The sequence below is a fragment of the Pterocles gutturalis genome, unplaced genomic scaffold (genome assembly GCF_000699245.1).
Source record: "Pterocles gutturalis isolate BGI_N339 unplaced genomic scaffold, ASM69924v1 scaffold38989, whole genome shotgun sequence".
Classification (NCBI taxonomy): Eukaryota; Metazoa; Chordata; class Aves; order Pterocliformes; family Pteroclidae; genus Pterocles; species Pterocles gutturalis.
Genome location: NW_010129766.1, coordinates 14511 through 34044, shown reverse-complemented (window position 1 = coordinate 34044; position 19534 = coordinate 14511). Strand labels below are relative to the sequence as shown.

Genomic DNA, 19534 nt, shown 5'->3' with positions numbered 1-19534 from the left:
AAAAAAAAAAAAAAAAAACAAAACAAAACACCAACCAAAAAACCCCCCACTAAACAAATGAAGAAACCCCACCACAACCTTGCAAATAATACACATCTAAGTATGAGCCTGGCAATTTTCTAATGCAAAATCCTAATTCTGTAAGCAGTTTACAATTCAAAAGCCTCAAGTTAACAAAAAAGCCTTAAACATTACTAGCTACTTGGGTTTTTTAAAGCCTTTAGATCAGGAAGAAGAATATAGTAATTATGCTCAGCAGATTCCCCTATTGTACGTCAAAGAATGGTTTGAACTAAATGCTACTTATGGAACTCCAAAGGTGTGGTATTGGAAAGATCAAGATTACAGGTCAAAACTATAAGGGTTGCTGAGATACTTCTCATACTAGAAGAGTTTAGATACAACTTCAGTGATGCACTGGTGAGCACTTTCAACTTGCCACAGTAATACATTAATGTGCTTTCCAGAGCTTAGAGCAAAGGTAGAATTCTTCATGTTGTAGTTTAAATAGTGTCTCAGTAGGTAAATTTCACATGCTGATCTTTAGGTGTTTAACTGTTAGTGACTATGGTTGAAGACTTAAGTATATCAGAATGATTAATTGTCTGAAGCCCCTTGGTTTGACTTTTTAATTACACTGCATTGGTAAAATGGGGGTTATGGAAATGCACAGTAAATATCTGCTGATGCCTGTTGAGCTGAGATCTCTGATTTGAAGAAAAGGTCAGTTAATCTTCTTGCAGTCTAGAGGGAAAAAATGGACCATACAGTCTTACTACAGCAGTAATTTGTTAATATTCTTCCATCAAAAATTAAGTAAAAGTTGCTTGTTCCCTGCAAAAGTGAAAAGATTTCCTTAAAAAAAGGGGTAACATTTGACTTTGTGCCCCAGCCCAGGGATCATGATGGCTGCGAGGCTCTCCTTTGGAATTAAATGTTGAGCACTGCCAGATGCCAGACACCGAGAAGAGCCCGAGTTTTGTCGGAGAATGGGATCTGCAAGTTAATTGTTGTTTTCTGCAGACTTCTGGCTGTGAAATGAAATTGGAAGCCCTTTAGCCACATGGATAATACAGGACCTGAATACAAATGTCACATGTCTCACCATCAGGGCCCACTGTGAAACAATAGTGTTCCCACTCAAACACTGCACCATTACAGATCATTTAAATATGGGGATTACATTTAAACTAAAAGCCCTATTTGCCTTTTACTGCAATTTAAATGTCCTCTTAGCAAAAGCTAAGTGACAAATTAAATGAAAAAAGTGCCCACATTTTTAAAGCTGTAATGCAAAACAACCTTTTATTACTTCTCATGTGCCACCAATGAATCATTATACTTGTCAACCCTAAACCAAGCCATAATTGGAGCAGCTTCTGTTATCAAAGTGGGGCTGCTCTTGTGACAGCTCACTAAAGCTGAAACTGTTAAATTAAATCCCAGATGCTTAATCTGATGAAAGCAGTCAAGTAGAAGAATCTAAGACAAGTATCTACTGCTTGGTGGAATGATGGAGCCCAACAGCTTGTCAACACGTAGATTACAGGATCAGGTTGGTTTTTTTTGTGAACTACCATTTTCAGGATCTTTATATCCTCTTGCTTGCCTTCAAGGTGAAAAGGCTTTATGTAATTTGCATGTTTCAGAACATTTCTAGTAGATTTCCTCCATTTTAAGAACTGTTTAAGGGGGATAAGGGGGAAGAAAGATTTTTTATTTATTTTTTTTAAAGTCAAGGATTAGTTTCTTGTGGAACAAAAATACGAGGGCTGTGTCACAGGAGAGAGGCTGTGTCCAAAGAGCTCTTGCAAGGCAGCGTAGTGGATGAAACTGGAAAATGTGTTCTGGGTTTGCATCATGGTGGTCCTGGTCTCTGGTGGTCCTCTTATTTTATGACATACAGAATACCTTTTAAGTTGTCATCTATTTCCAGCTGGGTAGTCTCCACGTTTTAATGCATAAGCTTCTTCTGTCTACCTCAACCACTTGTTGGTGTCTAAAGCTTCTTGAATGTATGAACTGCTGACAATAATTGTCATGAGCTTCATTCATGGAATAAAGCTTTCCTGGGTGACATCCTTAGAATCCTTTCCATTACACATACTAAATGGGTTGTTGTCATTAAGGTATTTCTTAAGCAGAATAACATGTCTTTGCCCAAGTAGTTCTAGTAGTCTTAGTCTTCATAGTTTTTCACCAGCATTTTGCCCTGTTGTGGGCCACTTTTTAAACATTGGAAAAGCCTGATGGCCTAATTTGAGTTCACATTAGCTGATACTTTAGCCACTTTCTGGATTAGGGTGATACATTTTTGTGTTAAAATTCAAAACAAAAATAACTTTTCAAGGTTATGTCATGTAGAGAAATAGTACCATATATTTCCTGAAGGATCATGCCTAGATTTTTATTAGTAACACTTTGGTCCTCATCTAAAACTTAATTCTAAATGTTGAGTTTAGGCAAAGAATCATTATTAATTAAGAGAGATTTAATTACCATTTTGCCATGAATAAACGAATTATTGGTTGTTGAATAATGCTTTTTTGATTTGGAAACCCCTCTGAATTTTTCTGATAAAAGTTTATATTAGTCTCTAGAAAATATAAGGTTCTTTTAACCTTAACTAAATGGAGCCATTCTCCATCTCTATTTCTGTCTTTGTCATTCCTTCCCTTTGCAATTAGAGAAACAAACTTGAAATAATGGGACATGCCAGCTGTTCTAAATAGATTATCTCCGCTTAGTGCTTCAGTGAAGGGAAAAGGGCAAAAGAGATAGGGTTGTTGCGAGTATGCCCCTAGAGAAATTCCATTCTGATGCTGGATTTGGTGACTACTTCAGGGCTGCCATGAAAAAAGAATCACTAAAGTTAAGCGTTTTTGTACTCTAAAACCATTTTTCTGGAGCTGCATACTGCGTGAAATCCCTTGTTAGGATTAGCTATGCAGTAGACACATTCACTTTTCCCCATATTTTATGGCATTTCAAAAATGGTACAGAAAGGATCTAAGCTTCAAATTTGAGTGCCAAACTCATACATGTTTTTGTTATTTCTTTGAGTATCCGAAGGTCTAACAGCATCATGTTCTGTTTTAAAGCTAAGGAGAGTACCAGTGCCCTGCACATGTAGAAAATAAAGTTAACTTCAAATTTCTAAGTTTAGGTTAATCATTTGCACTGATTACATTTCTGGCCTTGACTTGAAAGCTCTAGGAAGACCCATGTTAAGGAGGTGGGGTGGACCGTGCTTTGCACCACTTCCCTTGCTTTTTCATGATGGTACTTCTAGGTGGAGTGATATCTTAGACATATTTGTGTTTTTAACTGTGTGACATCCAGTAGGCTGTCTTTGCTTAATTGATAAACTTCCTTTTACTTTTGTTTTCTTTAGTCTTGTCTGCCATGGTGTAGTTGCCATAGTTATGAGACACATGTGCCTTCAGTCACGCACTTCAGGTTGCATCTGCTCTTCCACGCAGTAAGCTGTTAATGTATGTCAGCGTATTTGAATGATTTGTGCTATAAGAGGCACTAAATTAACAGTACTTCTGAGTTAGCATCACAAGACAGTTTTGCTGCTCTAAGGTCTGAGTTATGGTTAACAACTTGAAATTTCTGTCATGGCCCTGGAGTGTGTCGGTTGTTGCTGTCACCTTCATTTCCCCAGTGAATTAAGCCAGGCTGCAGTTCTGCAAAGATGGGTTCTGTCCATCTTCTCTGAGGGTGATTTCCTTCCTCCTTCATTATTGGCATGTGCCATAATAGTATTTGAAGTTAGGGTGTAGACCAGAGTATGACAGTAAGTGGGAGCTATTTTCAAAGAGGGTTTTCTTTCCTATGGTTAATCTGCATTTATCAGATTTGAGGAATAACAGTGAAAGTAATTAACTTCTGTCTGTAAGCATAGCTTGACAGGCTTATTTCTAATGCAGTACAGAAAGTTTGAGCTTCCATGTAGCTCAGCTGGATGGAAAGTACTTTCTGCAGCAGGAGCCAAATCTCTTGAAGTACCCACATTAAAACAGTTTTTGATTCCTGAAATGTTAAACTGATTTACGTATAAAAGTCCTAAAAAGTTGTTCTGTTTTGGAGTTCGTACAAAACTTATTGGTGCCCTAACTGTGGAATCGTGACTGCCAAGATCAAGGGCAGAGTTTTTCTGTGAGTCCAAGCTGGTACTTGCATCTTTTTTTTCCCTTCTTCCTTTTTAATACTTCAGTCATGTTAAGCTGTCATTTAATTTTCCAGTACCACTTCTAGTAAATACCATAGTTAGAGAGACATAATAGATTTTGGTTTCTTTGAGATTTATTGTGGTCCAGCATTCGAGCCTTGTGTTATTTTCCAGTTTTTTTGTCTTGAATGGATACTGGAAAAATAACTGAAAAATTGGAAAAGTAATTTAAAGGGAGAAGTGCAAAAATCTCAGTCTGCTCGGGTCTGCCAAAGCAAGACAAATGAAATCCTTTGTAATACCTCCATAGACTAAAAAATGGAGAGAGAAGGCACTTCTGCCAAGCAAAGGAAAGGTAGCTGAAAATTGTAATTGGAGGTGGACAAATTTAACTAGGAAACTAGAAATAAGCTTAGAGTTTTGATTTGTGATAGCCAGGCAGAACGTCTGCTAACCAGGAGCAGTGCTGGGTTCTTGTATTAGAAATCTTAATTGAAGTATGCTGTTTTTGTAAAAATTGAACAATCACTTTTGGACTGGAAGATGAAGGGAACTCGGGAAATCTTAGAGTAGCAATGAATTCAGACTAGGCAATCAGAATGTATTCTTCTATCCAGTTACAGTGGGTTATTTACATTCTGTGAGCATAGTTGTGGCAATCTTAGTTTTTTTCTGAACTTCCCACTATTCCAGGGAGTGTTTGCACTTGCTCCACTTTTTTTAAGAGGTATTTTCATCCCTTTTTTCTATGAATGTCATGTTTTGTTTGATGAACTTACCAAACTTTCCAGTTTTTAATCTTCCTGAAAAAAATTACCTGGAAGAAGAATTAATTAATCTCCATGATAAATTTAAGTAGAGGTAGGTTAGTTTATTTATAGTTAGTAGTCACGTTAGCTTTTCTTCTCAAAATTGTCAAAGTCTCTGAAAATAGACTGACTGCTGAGGGTGTATTAGCAGTTAAAATACTTGATAAAATGTCTGATTTCTGTTTTGGGCAGGAATACACTTTGTGTTCACCACGTAGTTATAAATATTGTCAACCACTTAAAACTGTGAAGAATCATATTCATATATTCATAAAGGAGTATTTTTATACTATTTTTTTGCTAGTATTAGCAATGCTTTTACCTTCAGTTGATTTTATGTGAACAAATGAACGGCTTTGTGAATAGTACAGAAGTTAATCAGCGAGATGCATTTGCAGGTGCTTTATACTTTCCTCTAGTTTGTAGACTAATAGCTCGTGCCTTGCTACAGCGATGAGGTTATAGGGTACTGTAGGTGCATAGAGGGGCACCTGGTGGACGTGTGACAGAGCCTAAGTGCTCTCTTAGGGATATTGCAGTTTTAGGCTATAATACTGTAAACTGCACCTTTCAAACAAATTTCTGTTGTTACATGAAACCCTTTGGTTGAATGGCAGTGTGTCTGGAAAGACGGAGCACTTTTTGAAAGAAACTCAAAAAGGCATAGCACAGACCAGCAAGGTCATGCAAAATAGCAGAAGTATTTGTTTAATTCCTTTTTCCGTTGGGCTAAAAGTTGAAAACATAGGAAGATGAGAGCAGGAGGTTTTCGTTACTTGACACAGAGAGATTGGAACATATAGTTGATAATAGGTCAGAACAGAATCTCAATACATAGATACTTGTTTCCTTTCAGCCAAGTACATGTGTGCCTTTAACCCTTGGAGCAACAGTATATGCAGCAAGAGAGAAAGGGAAACTTAAGGAATTAGGCAGAGTTTTTTTGTCCCTGGGTTACACCTCCACTCCCTCTAATGCATATTTGGAGTTTAGTGTGCAGAAGGGCAATGATTCCCTCTTGCCGTCAGTGCTGCAGATAATCTATTGCAATTAATCAGCTAGCTAGTGTGAAATGCATGGGGAGTGATTATACTATCATACACAATACAGTCAGCATGAAGCACTTGTCAAGACCAATACATCAAAGTTTAATTCAGTAATAGAATGAATTAGAGCAAAATGAAACATTCTGTTCTCCAAGAAACACAGCACCCATAGGAAGCTTTTTTTTCTGAAGGCTGCAGAGAGAAACCAGAGTGTACTGAGGAGTTGTTTTTATGAATAAAATTGCAACTTGGTTCCAACAGAATGCTGAGAGTACTTTTCCTTGGTGTTCTTATCAAGGAGAGGACAACACTGAAGTGCTGTGCCTGTCTTTACTATTCCATAAAAGCAAGTGATTAATTGGAACGTTTTCCAGTGGGACTTCTGCTTATGCTTTGTTCTAGTGGAGATCTCTCAGCGACTGGAGGAGGGAGGTGGCTTTGCCAGTCGTTCTGAAGGCACTTGTCCTTCTCGTTGAGAAGCAATAAATATCATACCCTACCTTCTTTGAGGGTTCCAAGCCGCTGTCCCAGTGAAAGTGTGTATGTGTTTAAAAACCAGATGTAAACCACTTTGAAATCTTTTGCTGACACTAATTTAAAGGGGTCATAGGTTCTGTCTCCTAGTGGTGGTGTTTCTATTCTAGCACTTCCGATGCTGGAAAATTATGCTTTTTTAATAGAATTGATTAGCCTCAAATGGGGCACAGCAGCAATTGTGCAGCAAGTGCTGAAGCGGTTTTGTCTGTTGCACAAAGGGAATGATCTTGATTACCTGGCTCCATTTTCTTTGAAATGATTGAATGCTAATAACCTGGTGGCTTATGGGTTTTTAATTTTTAGAGAGAGATATGCCTTACTGGGAGGAGCAAAGAAAGGTCGCAGTAGATGTGCATCTGTTTCTTGCATATTTTAATTTGGTAAATGAATGGGTTGATCTTAAGTATATTAAATGTAAAATTCTAAAGCAAAGGTAAGTCTTGGCCATTGATTGCACAGGTATTGTAAATGAGGAAATGCTCACCCAAGTTTAGCTACACAGCAGCTCTGACAAGGTAGCATAATATTTCTAGGGAATGCAGATTTCTTGGGAAGACTGTAATCAAATAGTCAAAAAGAATTGTACGCTGGATCATCAGTCACAGCCAGTGTCTTAGCCCCCCCCCACCTCTTTCTATCACCACCTTCCCATTTATTGTGGCAAGAGTAAAATATAATGGGATTTGTGAAAACTGAGCAATGCTTAATCTCTCAGGAGAGTTTGTATACATTCTTTTCACTTCCTTTGGCTTCATGAATACGTACATATACAGGATGTGTAATTATTACAACACCTACTTTTACAAAGACTGGATACTTTGTTTTTCAATTTACATGGTTAAATCCTAATCAGTGTAAAGACATGCTGTTCCTTTCTCCCACATGAATTCAAAGGTATGGATGTCTACTGAGAGACACAATAGTACTGGTGTTCCCCTGGATGTACAAGTGATTGTGTAAAGCAGTAATGTAACTTTTTTCTTTTTTTGTCGTGTGAGGCACACTAAAGATGAATGATTACTGTGTGTTTTCAGAAGGGGGGCTGTCTCAACCAAAGGTCTATTTTGGCAAAGCTGGCTTTTTCCAGGTCAAGAGGATTAGTGTTCAACCAAACCAGGCAATTCCTCACCGCAATATGACAGTTCTAATATTCATTCTCTTGTGAAATTAATATCAAATTGTAGTTGCAGCATGTCTTATTTTACAATTATCTTCTGAGGGAAAATTTTCTGTATATTGCGTTGTGATCATTTTGCCACTGTGCTGTGAGGAGTTTTGTGTTGGAAAGACATAGGTCACAGTCAGGAGATCCAAATCAGAACTTTACTTTTGGTTTAGTAGGATGTAGTTCACGGAGCAAGATGCATCAGAATACTGAGAAATGTGAAAAGATAATCTGGTGCCTGGTGGAAGGGAGACAGGAGGAAGAGAGCAAGCTGTGTTAGAGAGAAACCCAGAGTGTGTAAATACAAACATGTTCTGAGAGGTTTATGTTTTGGTTTTTGGTTGTTTTTTTTTTTTTCATTTAATGAGACATTTTTGCATCTTGCAGGTGGCATTGGTGACATCATGAAATCTAGTCAAAACATGTAAACTTGAGAATGCCAGCAATGTAATTTGGGAAACTTCTTTTGAGTACAGGCTGTTACCAACAGCACTTTGGAGTGTGAAGCCACTGGAAATGGACTTAGATACCTTCCCCACAAATTAACAGTAGCTGCCCTTCGTTTTTCCATAAGCCTTATCTGTAATAAGGGGTACGCATAATCGGCAGTTTCCCTGTATAGAAGCCATTAGGCAGAAAATAGACAATCTCTTGTTTGTGGCCGGTGTAAGCCTTCAGGTTGGTAGTGACGTTTAAGGGCAAGCTCAGGGGGGAATATCCTCCAGGCTCCTGGGCACAAGTGAACATTTTCCTCAGACTTTTCAGTGCTAGGAGGAGAACAGGAATCAGTGATTTGATAGAGACAGAATGGAGCAGATGTCAGGGGGAGGGGGAAGGCACTTAAGGAGCAGGAGGAGAAATAGATATGAATACAGGCAAATGCACTCATGCTAGGGGGAAAAAAAAAAATCACATGCAAAAAAAAACCCCAACCAAAACAACCTAGAAACCCAAATAGGCTGAAGAGTGTGGCGTCATTGGCATTATGCATCCTTCTCCCAGATGGTAGCCTTTGTAGCACTACAGGAGCTGAGCCTGAGGCTCTTTATGTTCCCTTCTTGTGGGGGAGTTTTGTCTCACACTCGTATTCCTGCAGGGGATCAGCAGCCATGAAGGCTGGTCGAGATCTCAGATGTACATGCAGCTTGCCCTGAAGTCACTGGGAGCAGGGTGCAGTTGGGTTGTATTGAAATTTGAAGTGGTTTGTGTGGGGTTTATTAGAAATACACTTGTCCTTGTGCTTCATTTGCATAAAAATAGCCTGGGTTGCTCAGGCAATTGCTGCTAACAATATAATTATGCTTGATATAGTTTCCCTCCTTAATCTTAAACCAAAGAACTTTTTAAAGGCTTTTGGTACCTTGGGGTGTCTCTTCCCTCTCCTGCCTCTTACATGTACCACACACGTAGTGGAGTTTCTGAAAAAGATAAATGAATTCCGTTGCCTCTAGTGGTGTTTCTGAGATGCAGAGAAGGAAAAGGCCACTCATTTTGTAGGGGAATGGTGTAATCAGTAGTGTGTGTTCTGCCTTGCTGGATAATCAAAATACTTACCAAATGTAGTTAAGGTATTCCACTTCGCTTTTGCTGCAGCCTGAAAACTCTGGAAATGTGGTTATGAAGTATTAAATTGGCTCTTGTTTTTTTTGTTAGATACTGAGAGGTATAATGTTTCCTTAGTCCCCTCAAGTGATACTTGATTTTGAAAATAAATAAGCAAGCCCAAGTTAACTATTCTCCAAGGATTTCCAATATGCCCCATCTTCTGTTTTGTTTCGCAAATTGCAAGAAATAGAGCCTTTCTGTCTTGGGCAGTGCTGAATGCATTGATGCTTAATAGTAAGAACCAATTGTAATTTGACGCTGTTTCGGAAGTGAAGCGTGTTGGTGTGTGTGTCTAAAGAAAGTCATATGATTTGATTTTAAAAGACGTTTTTAAAAAAAGTGTTGGCCTTATTCATTCCCGTGGCAAGTTTCAGATACTTAAAAAAAACCAAACCAACCCAAAACACTTGCTGCACTGTATTTAACTACTGTGCAGTAATAATCTACAGTAGTGTAGTGTCTCTCTGGTGTTCTGCACTGTACCATATCATGTTTTGTTGTACTTTTCATACTTCTTTGGTATTACTTCCCCATTCCATGCTGTTCTGAATAGCAGGGAATTTGCAACCTTAAGGATCAAGCTGTTTCCACTGGCTCCTGTGCTGTGGCATGTGAACATGTGGAGCTACTTTAGGAATGACTGTAATGTGGTGGCTTGTGCTCTGGGTATCCATTTTGTATTCTTAGTTAGCAAAAGGATACTTGAATGTGAGAATTTTATTATCCTAGAAGAACCAGCTGCGTTTTTATTCTATTTTTTTTTCAGCTTGTCATGAAGATTGCACAGTTTAAGCATATTTTCTAAACCTCTTGTAGTTACTAAACACTTTCAGATAGGGTACTTTCAGATGTCTTTATGCTTCTGTCAAAGTCTGCACTGATGAAGAGACAGCTGATTTAGAGAAAAATCTTTCAATTTGAAAATTGTTGCTAGAGACCCTGGTGTATTTATGCCTGCCCTGCTGTATAGTGTCAGGGGGCAGGTTCCAAAGTGATGGTGTGTGTGAAATGTCATTGCAAATTACCTTTCCCTTTGAGCTCCGTAAACAGAAAACGTGAAACAAATTTTCTAGTGTAACCAAATTAATTACTAAAGTAATTTCAGTAAAAATATCTTATTCCTATTAGACTGCACACAGCCAGTGCTTACTGGATCTCTGAGACCTGTGAAAGAATGGGGATGAGTTATACAATCAGCAGTACTTCTGCTAGGTTCTGAGTATAGAAGTATACATTTATAAAGTACTTGTCTTACTAATGCAGTTTTTTGGTTCCTGTAATGTGAAGCTGGAAGATACATAGTTCATGTTTGTAGAAAACAACATTCACTTTGGTACAAAAAATAGAAGGAAAACTTGGGTAATGTCCTGCTGTAAATTTGTGTGAATTCTTGTTTGCTTTTGACTGATATTTCTGTCTGGATTTTCTGATACAAAGACCTCTTAATGCTTTTTAATTGAGAAGGTTGGCTTGGTACCATCTTTCAACTGCATCAGATGGGCCACACCAGCTCCAAGATCCTGTGTGGAATTCAGTCTGCCTGGTGTTAGGTGTAGCTGGGAAGCAAGCAGTGTAGCCTTTGAGGGGAGAAAAAGTGTTACAGAATAGAAGTTTGCAATTAGTCATTGGCTGCTGCGTTTTTAATAGAAAGCATAATTTAGCAATTTTTTTAAAATCAGGTGCTCTGTGGATGTGTATAGTCTTAAATCCCCACTGCAAGTTGGAGCAGAAGGCCAGTTGGCTAAAACAGCTGAAAAAATGGAACAGTGTGGATGTTTGTCCCTGGGAAGATGGAAACCATGGAAACGAGCTGCCCAATTTAACCAATGCTTTGCCTCAGGGTGCAAATGCTAACCAAGGTGAGCCTAAACATATGCACTGACTGCAACATATAATATAACCTCTATCTTATATACTCTAGCCTTGCAGAATTCAGCACTGTTTCCTGGGACAAGTAACTTTCTTGTTGAGGAATGACCAGCCAAAATTATTTTCACTAATACTATCCTTGCAGAAAGGATAAACAGGTGGGGTTTTTTTTGTGCTGGGGCTGCAGTGTTTCCAAAGCAAGTATTTGTGTTTAGTTAGGTCTTCTAACTTTTCACTTGGTCCTTCTAAATACCCGTTGCATGAAAAATTGGATGTCCTTGAAGTATGCCATGTAAAAACCTTTTTCTTTGCTTGACTATAATCTTACATTCCTTCTGGTGTTGGGGTTTTTATTTTGTTTGCAGTTACAAAGCCTTTCATACCTGTTTAAAGAGGGATCAGTTGCAACTACATTAAACTTGAGTGTGTGAGAAACTAAAGCAGCTCTCTGTGGGATGTGCTCTGTATGTGCAGTCTGCATTGCCAGGTGTGTGGCGGGTGCAGAGGCAACACTCCCATCTTGGAGGAGGTGTCTCTTCTTACTCGATGTCATGCTTTCTAATCTAAAATGTGATTATCAAATCTGACAGAAGCCTTATCCAGTCCTCTTCAGGCGAAGATTGCTACCTTGCTAATAACTAGGGAAGATGAAGGATATTTGCCTGGGGAAAAAACCCTCATAATTCTCAAAACCCTCAGTATTTTTGTGTACATTTCATATAGTTATGATAAAATTAAATGCTTGGGAGGTGGCAAATCTGGAATTAGAAAGATTTTTCCTTGTTTCTGTTTTCTTGGAAGATTACCACTGAAGGAAATAGACTTGGTTCATTTTTAAATCTCACAGCTAGCCAGGGACAGTTCATTCAGCATATAACTCCCTACAGAGGTGTTTTTCTTTCTGTATCTTGATATTCAGCCCAGCCTGGGCAGGGTAGTGGTAACTCTGACATGGCGTCTCAATGTTCATAGACATAGTGCCATGTCAACCAAGCGTTTTTATCATAGGAAGATGTCCAGTAAGGATTATGTCAGTCCTATGGCCTCAGTATCTCACTGTCTTTACAATGTTTGTATATGAAAAAAAAATTATACAAGTGCTCAAAGTTAATGTCACTTCTCAAAGAGAACAGCTGAAAATCTTTCGTGTGATGGTTATCTGTCCCTCATCCTGGCAGCTCTGGGTCTGAGGAGGAGAGAGGCTGGGGATGCTTGAGTAGCTGTGTGCCATATATTTTCTAGTTCATTTTTAGGGGAGTTCTGTACATGCCATTGAATGTCCTTCGTCTCTAGCTGTTCCCTCTGCAAAGTCCTGTTTAGCATCAGCCATGCTGGTTTGTAGATCACTCTCTCTGAATGCAAAGTGAATGGCACACACTTTGTCTGAGCTGTTGGGTATTAATAGGATGTGAAATGTCATCTGCGGGCTGCTCAGTGCAGAGGGGGGACAAGGCAGGCTGCTGTAGGTGGGGAGTTAATGAATAGGCGGAAGACAAGACTACTGTGAATGACTGATTCACATATGAATGAGTAAAAGCTGATGCAGCTTTCTGAACTTGTGAAAATGACAGATTCATCGAACAGGCCACATCGGACGGTGTTCACTCGAGCCATTGAGGCATGCGATCTGCACTGGCAGGACAGCCACTTACAGCACATTATCAGCAGTGACCTATACACCAACTACTGTTACCATGACGACACTGAAAACTCGCTCTTTGACTCTCACGGGTGGCCCCTCTGGCATGGTAAGTGGCTAAACCGGAAAGACGTTTCCATGACTTGCTGCTTTGTTCATTTTCTATGGTATTATTTTGGGGGGGATGGTGGGAAGATGAATGAAAAGCCTGGCAAAAAGAACAGAGGCTTCCTTGAAATGCTGGCTCAGAAGTAGTCCTTTAAGTCTCTCTTGCATAGTTCTAAAAACAAAAAAAAACAAACAAAAAAGCCCTTTTGAGTAACCTAGCAAAACAGGCCGTTGCTGACATGGAAGCATTGCTATTCCTCAATTATTTTCTCCATTTTAGAACATGTTCCTACAGCCTGTGCGAGGGTGGATGCATTACGATCTCATGGATACCCACGAGAAGCACTGAGGCTAGCAATAGCTATTGTTAATACACTAAGAAGGCAGCAGCAGAAACAGCTGGAAATGTTCCGGGCTCAGAAGAAAGGTAAATGTGGGGAAGAGAGAAAGGCAAAGGACATGTTGAGGTGACAGTAACACCAGACTGGAACTTTGCATGTGAAAACCAATTTTGAAACTAAAGTGAAAGAGGTGACTTTTAACTCCTTGGTCCAAATGATCATAGTGGTTATGTCATGTTCCGGATGTTGGAGGTTTCCTGTAAGGTGGGTTGTGAGCTGTGCAGGGCAAGGGCTCTGTTCTTCCTTCTGCAATATATCTAGCATGATGGGGCCTTTATCCCAATCAGGGTTTTTATTTGTATTCACACTGTGTAATTTACAGACTTTTAAACAGAGCTTTGCATTTGGCATGTCAGGTGTTTAAAATGATTTTTTTTTCTCTGACATAGTTTAGCTTAACTATGTATTTTTGAGATGGAAGCCTAAAGTTGACATTGAAGATAACAGTGAGGCAAAGTCAGCACTACAGAAATTCATCAAATCTGGCAGTTTGTTCCAAAAAAGTATCTTAATAATGGTTAAAATTTTAGTGTTTATGAATAGAAGTGGATTGCTTTTTTGTTGTTGTTGTTTTGAAACACTGATTTTTATAAGGTGTTCTGTGATGGTCCTCTGAATACTACCCCTGGGTTTTTTGAAGGAACATTCTCCTTCAGATACAGTTTCTATGCCATGTGATCCTTGCTACCCAAAATTATCCTGCACTGAACTTTGTCATTAATTTGAAGAGGCAGTGGAAGAAGCGGATGGCTTTGTGGTTAAAGAATGCACGTGGTAAAACTGGAATTACTTTCTCAGCTGCTACAAGAATCACGTAATTCAAATTCTATTTTAGATCTTCGTTGCTACTCTTAAGTGTGTGTATTCTCATGCATTGTAGGCAAAAATACCAGTGTGAAGTCCATATGTGTAAATTTTTCAAATGTGTGTACACATGTTTTCCCAGAAATGAATATTTAGAAGATAAGGTAGACACCTGACTGCAAAAAAATCACCTGGCAGTTCCTATGTGCCTCTGTTTTGTTTTTTTTTCTGCAATACACAAGGAGGAAGGGGTTTTTTTGGGCACTGTTGTGGATCCTAGATTTGAACAAAGCTTAAAAGCACGTTGTATTATTACTTAGGAGAATTTGCTAAGTCTTTTTATCATGTAGTCTATCTTTCCTGAACAAGTGTTCCCTTGAAAGCTTTGCAACTTTTCTAGCTTCTCAGACGAGAGGGCTGAGAAAGGAGGGGCCTGTGTCTGTGTGGTATCTACACATTCAATGTTTCTGTTAAGTTCCTTTCCCTGTGATCAGTTCCTATATCTGTCAGTTAATGTTATGCTATTATAAATAAAAAATTGAGTGTATGAAATGTGATCCATCCTACCTTGAAGCAAAGAAGTTTGTTGTTTCTATGTTGTCACTCATTGCTTTTTAAATTTTTTTTCTTCTTATGTGAGGAATTTTTTTTAAAAAAGTTTTCTAAGACCGTAAAATGTGCTGGTGTTCTCTGTAAGCAGATGAATTCTGCAGCTACAGTCCAGCTTTAGGTTTTAAGTCAGCAAACACCACATGCTTCTACTTAGCTTTTATTCATGTGACTGATCTAATGTATGTGAAACCACTTACGTGATTTAAAGTTAAATGTCCATATGACTGGAGGACTGAAGTCTGTTTGACATGACATGAGTGAAGCTCGTAAGTAGGCACAATAGAATAAATAGAACATAAATGAGTCAATAAGAAGTCACTGTGATTAATCCTTTTTTTTAATGTTACTTCTGCCTGGCATCTTTAGTGCATGCTATTTGTTAGTAAGACAATGACTTACTTGTTTGTTTTTAAAATTATGTATCAGTGGATGATTTAAAAAAACCTCACCCTCCTGACAGTCTGACTGTTTCATTTTGTAGCTCCACACATTTAAATAGGCAAGAAGCAGGATTTAAAAGCTCTGTAATAATATAGTTACTCAGAAATACAGCATTTTGTGAACATGAGAGAGCAGAGGCAGGTACAAGTTAGTGTATAACAGGCAGAGAAACCAAGAATCCTTAATGGCTTGTATATGGTTTTTAACTGGTTGCCCATAATGCATCTGATCTCTCATAGTTCAGTCATGTGTGTGTCTAGGATGAAAAATGTTGGGAGCTGGAGTCAAAGGGCAGGTGTTGCCTTAAGACCCTTAGTAAAAAAAAAAAAGTGATTTGGGGAATCTCTGACATCTGTTACCACAACCACACTTCCTTCAATTCACTGTGCTAAACAATTTTTTCGTGTTCTAACTGAATGATGGGTGAGGGCTACAAAGCTAAGTATCTGTGAAAGTATTTGTTGACCAAAAGTTTAGCATGACAAAAAATGAACTCGATCCACTTAAAGGACAATTTTTTTTCTTGTATACCTCATTTAAACATTTTATTCTTTTTTTTAGAGAAGCTGTCATCCTGAGTTTATTACTTCAATAAATATTTAGAGGCAGAATAAGCTTGTATTTTATTTATGAATTGGAGCATATTTTAGAATATTTTCATTTATTCCAGTGCCATCAGATTAACTTAAAATCTAAAAATGATACCACATCTTTTTGAGTGGGGAAACTGTTGTGAATATTTTACCAAAAAAAGGCTTTGCTGTAATTTTTCAGCAGACATTTTCAGAAGAGTTACTGGTATTGAGTAAGAAATTTCAAAAGACACTGCAGTCGAAATTTTTGACCCATAATGCACTTCGCTAGTGTTTAAAAAGGTTTGGCCTTTGTTCTTTTTCTTCTTTTCCTCTTTTAACATATTCACAAAGGGCAATGAATTCACCCTGAAAGATACTATTTTCTCCTTCTAAGCAGAAGCTACTGGAAATACTTTGAATTCTATACTGAGAGCATTTTATCAGTTTTATAGTTGTTTTGAAGGGCTAATATGCTCTCTCTTTCCCCTCCCTCCTCCCTCAATCTTTTCTGTCACAGAACTTATCCACAGAGGAGTAACGTCAATAACTAATCTTGAAGGTTGGGTGGGACACCCTTTGGACCCCATTGGCACTCTCTTCAGTAGCCTGATGGAAGCCTGCAGGGTGGATGATGACAGCTTCCACGGATTCGCAGACTTCATGGGTAAGACAAAGCAAAGGGAGCAGTCTTTGAGATGTCTTCATTTACTGGAGGCATCTTGCCTTTCTGAATCAGATTCAAAGTTGGTGTTCTTATAAGAACTCACATTTGTATTCCTTTAGAAAACACAAGGGAGAGAAAATGTTTAAAGTAAATATGAAAGCACTTTAAAAATTACCAGTTACTCATTCTTGAAGATAATTGTGTTTGTCACACTTGAATTAAAACCAAATCAGTCTTTACCATGGTAGCCCACTCCATATACATTGCTCTGTCCTCTTTCTGAGAAATTGCAGGAAATCACAGGATCAGAGAATTGTTGGTTAAAAAGCACCTCTGGAGATGATCTAGTCTACCTGTTCTGCTCAGAGCAGGGTCACCTGGAGCAGGTTATCCAGGACTGTGTCCAGTTGTGTTTTGAATAACCTCTTGTGGTGTTCAATCACCCTCACAGTAAAAAAATATTTTCTTACGCTCAGATGGAATTTCCTGTATTTCAGTTTGTGCCCATTGCCTCTTGTCCTGTCACAGGACACCACTGAGAAGAGGCTGGCACTGTCATCTTTATATTCTCCCATCAGATATTTTTGCATTTTGGTAAGATCCTCCTGAGCCTTCTCTTTTACAGGCTAAATAATCCCACCCATGTCACTTTCATTGTATGAGAGATACTACAGTCCTTTAATTATCTTTGTGGCCCTGCACTGGATCTGCTCCAGTATGTCCATATACTGGGGGGCCCACAACTGGACACTTCAGGTGTGGGCTCACCAGTGCTGTGCAGAGGAGGGAGGATGACCTCCCTCAACCTGCTAGTAACAATCTTCCTAATGCAGCCCAGGATGTCATTGGACTTCTCAGCTACAAGTGGTGACAAAATACTTGAAATTGTTTACATACATGGTCTATAAATGATATTAATTGGAAAGTAGTGTTGCAGTATTGATGCACGATTTAGGATAGGATGTGTACATCCATTTTAATTTAAGTATTTGCTTCCCAGGAGCTTAATGGATTAAGTCCCTATTCTCAGTCTCTTTCCACCTCTGTGATAGCTTCTCATCATCATCTGTGTGGACAGAAGCTGGATTCATCCCTCTAACTGCAGCTCTTCTATATGCACATCCTTTATCTTCTTGGGGCTTTACCTCAAAACTCCTTTTATTTAATTAGATTTTCTTCAATAAGTTTCTAATCCCATATCCAGCAATTGTGGAAGAACTTCTAATTAAAAGAAATTGGAAATCGGATTCTTTGCAATTATTAAAAAACCAAAAACAAACAAACAAAACCAAAACCACAACCAAAACAACCGCATGAAAAAAAAAAGTGTGTGTTGAAATGTAACTTTGTCCTACGCACGCATATCCAATCTACCAAATACATTCAGCTTTCCCATTTGCTGCCGTTGTCCATCTTACATCTGTCCATTATGACCTTTAGTTCCCAAATTAGACTATAAACTGCTGTAGGCTGGAATAGTGTCATGTCATATGGTGTGTCTGTGAAATGCCAAATGAATGGGTAGTACTCTTTAAAGCAACTTATGACTTGGTGTGTGTGGAATTTACATGTAATCTTTACTAAAATAAGGACTTCTAGTGTTAATAATACACATATTTACCATAAATACAATGGTAACAAATATGCCTGAAAAGAGTGCTAGCAAACAGAGGATGATTTAAAGTTGTGGGGTTCCCAGGCCTATTGTATTTGCACAACCTAAAAGCTACAACCAAAATCTATGCAAGTGGATAGGTATCTTTCCATTCCTCTTACACATCAGGGCTTTAAGGAGATAAAGAAATGAGTGGGGAAAAAATTGAAACAGATCTTCCCATTTTGGCCTCATTAACACAAAGCTAGCGAAACTGCCTGTCTCTAAATCGTGCAGTTTAAAAATGAAAACTTTTATTTTTACTGGAGTGGGTTAGTTAAAACCTGATTGCTTTGTGTATTTTTGCCAAGTGGATGGGATATTTTAGATTAGATTCTTGGATTTTGAGATAGTGCTAGTAATTTAAATCGTTAAAAAAAATTAATACTAACAGAGGAATATAACATTTGTGTATGGTTTTATAGGCACATTATGGGTTAGAATGATTTGCTGATGTGTTTTTCTTTGTGTTACCCTTTACAGAGAACATGGGGCACTGCAAATCTCTGGAGTACCAGCACCTGCCTGCACACAAGTTTCTAGAAGAAGGGGAATCTTATTTAACACTAGCTGTGGAAGTAGCATTGATAGGGTTGGGACAGCAACGAATAATGCCAGATGGCTTGTATGCACAAGAGAAAGTTTGTCGAAATGAGGAGCAGCTCATTTCTAAGCTACAGGAAATTGAATTGGATGATACTCTGGTGAAGATTTTTCGAAAACAAGCAGTCTTCCTATTAGAAGGTAGCTCAATAAGGATGCTAACTGCTTCTTTAAACTGTCTTTGCTTACACAAACACACAGAACTAGTATTCCTGTGGAAACTGTCTTATATACTTCAGATGTTTTTTTGACTTAGAACTCCAGCAAAATTTTGTTTCTAATCTCTTATGAAAATCAAACGTACTTCAGGTATCACAAAGCTGTGGAGATAAGGCATATACTGATCTATAAGCCTTTTGTTTTAATTTTGATTATGTTTTGTTCTTTAGATTTGTTGCTTGTCGGAATTAAATATTATAGACATCAGTTATCATCAACAGTTCTCAGGTAGCAAGATTCTAAGTGTTCCTTGTATCCTGAAGAAAAGGAGTGTCAGCTTTGTAAATGCATAAAGATTTTTACCTCTGTTCCCAAGTGAAGAGCTTCGAAAATTCACTTAGTGTTGCTGGGACAGAAATGTAATGTTTTGTGTGTAGCAATTCAGAAAACTACTTGCCCTGAAGTTGTGTCATATGTGAAAATTGAAATGTGTCATCAAATATTGAGGCTTAAGCCCTAGTCTTGTGTCTAAATTTTGATCAAGACAAACCATTTGTGTTTGAGAATTAGCCAGTGTGTTACAATAAAATCTGTATGAAAAGTGCATACTTTTGCTTTAGCTTTTAAGAAGGCTTAACATGTATCACTTAATCCTCATGTTCAGAG

General features: G+C 38.3%; 1 protein-coding gene across 1 annotated transcript in view; it reads left to right on the top strand.

Annotated features, from left to right (window-relative positions):
• Window positions 1-19534, top strand: part of LOC104466547 (zinc finger SWIM domain-containing protein 6) — a gene marked incomplete at its 3' end in the record, with an annotated part of 46245 nt that overhangs the window by 14389 nt on the left and 12322 nt on the right. The window contains exons 5-9 of the mRNA XM_010079997.1: window positions 11019-11198; window positions 12780-12956; window positions 13236-13382; window positions 16306-16452; window positions 18590-18850. Coding sequence (XP_010078299.1) covers window positions 11019-11198; window positions 12780-12956; window positions 13236-13382; window positions 16306-16452; window positions 18590-18850 — 912 coding nt within the window. The remainder of the gene's footprint in view (window positions 1-11018; window positions 11199-12779; window positions 12957-13235; window positions 13383-16305; window positions 16453-18589; window positions 18851-19534) is intronic.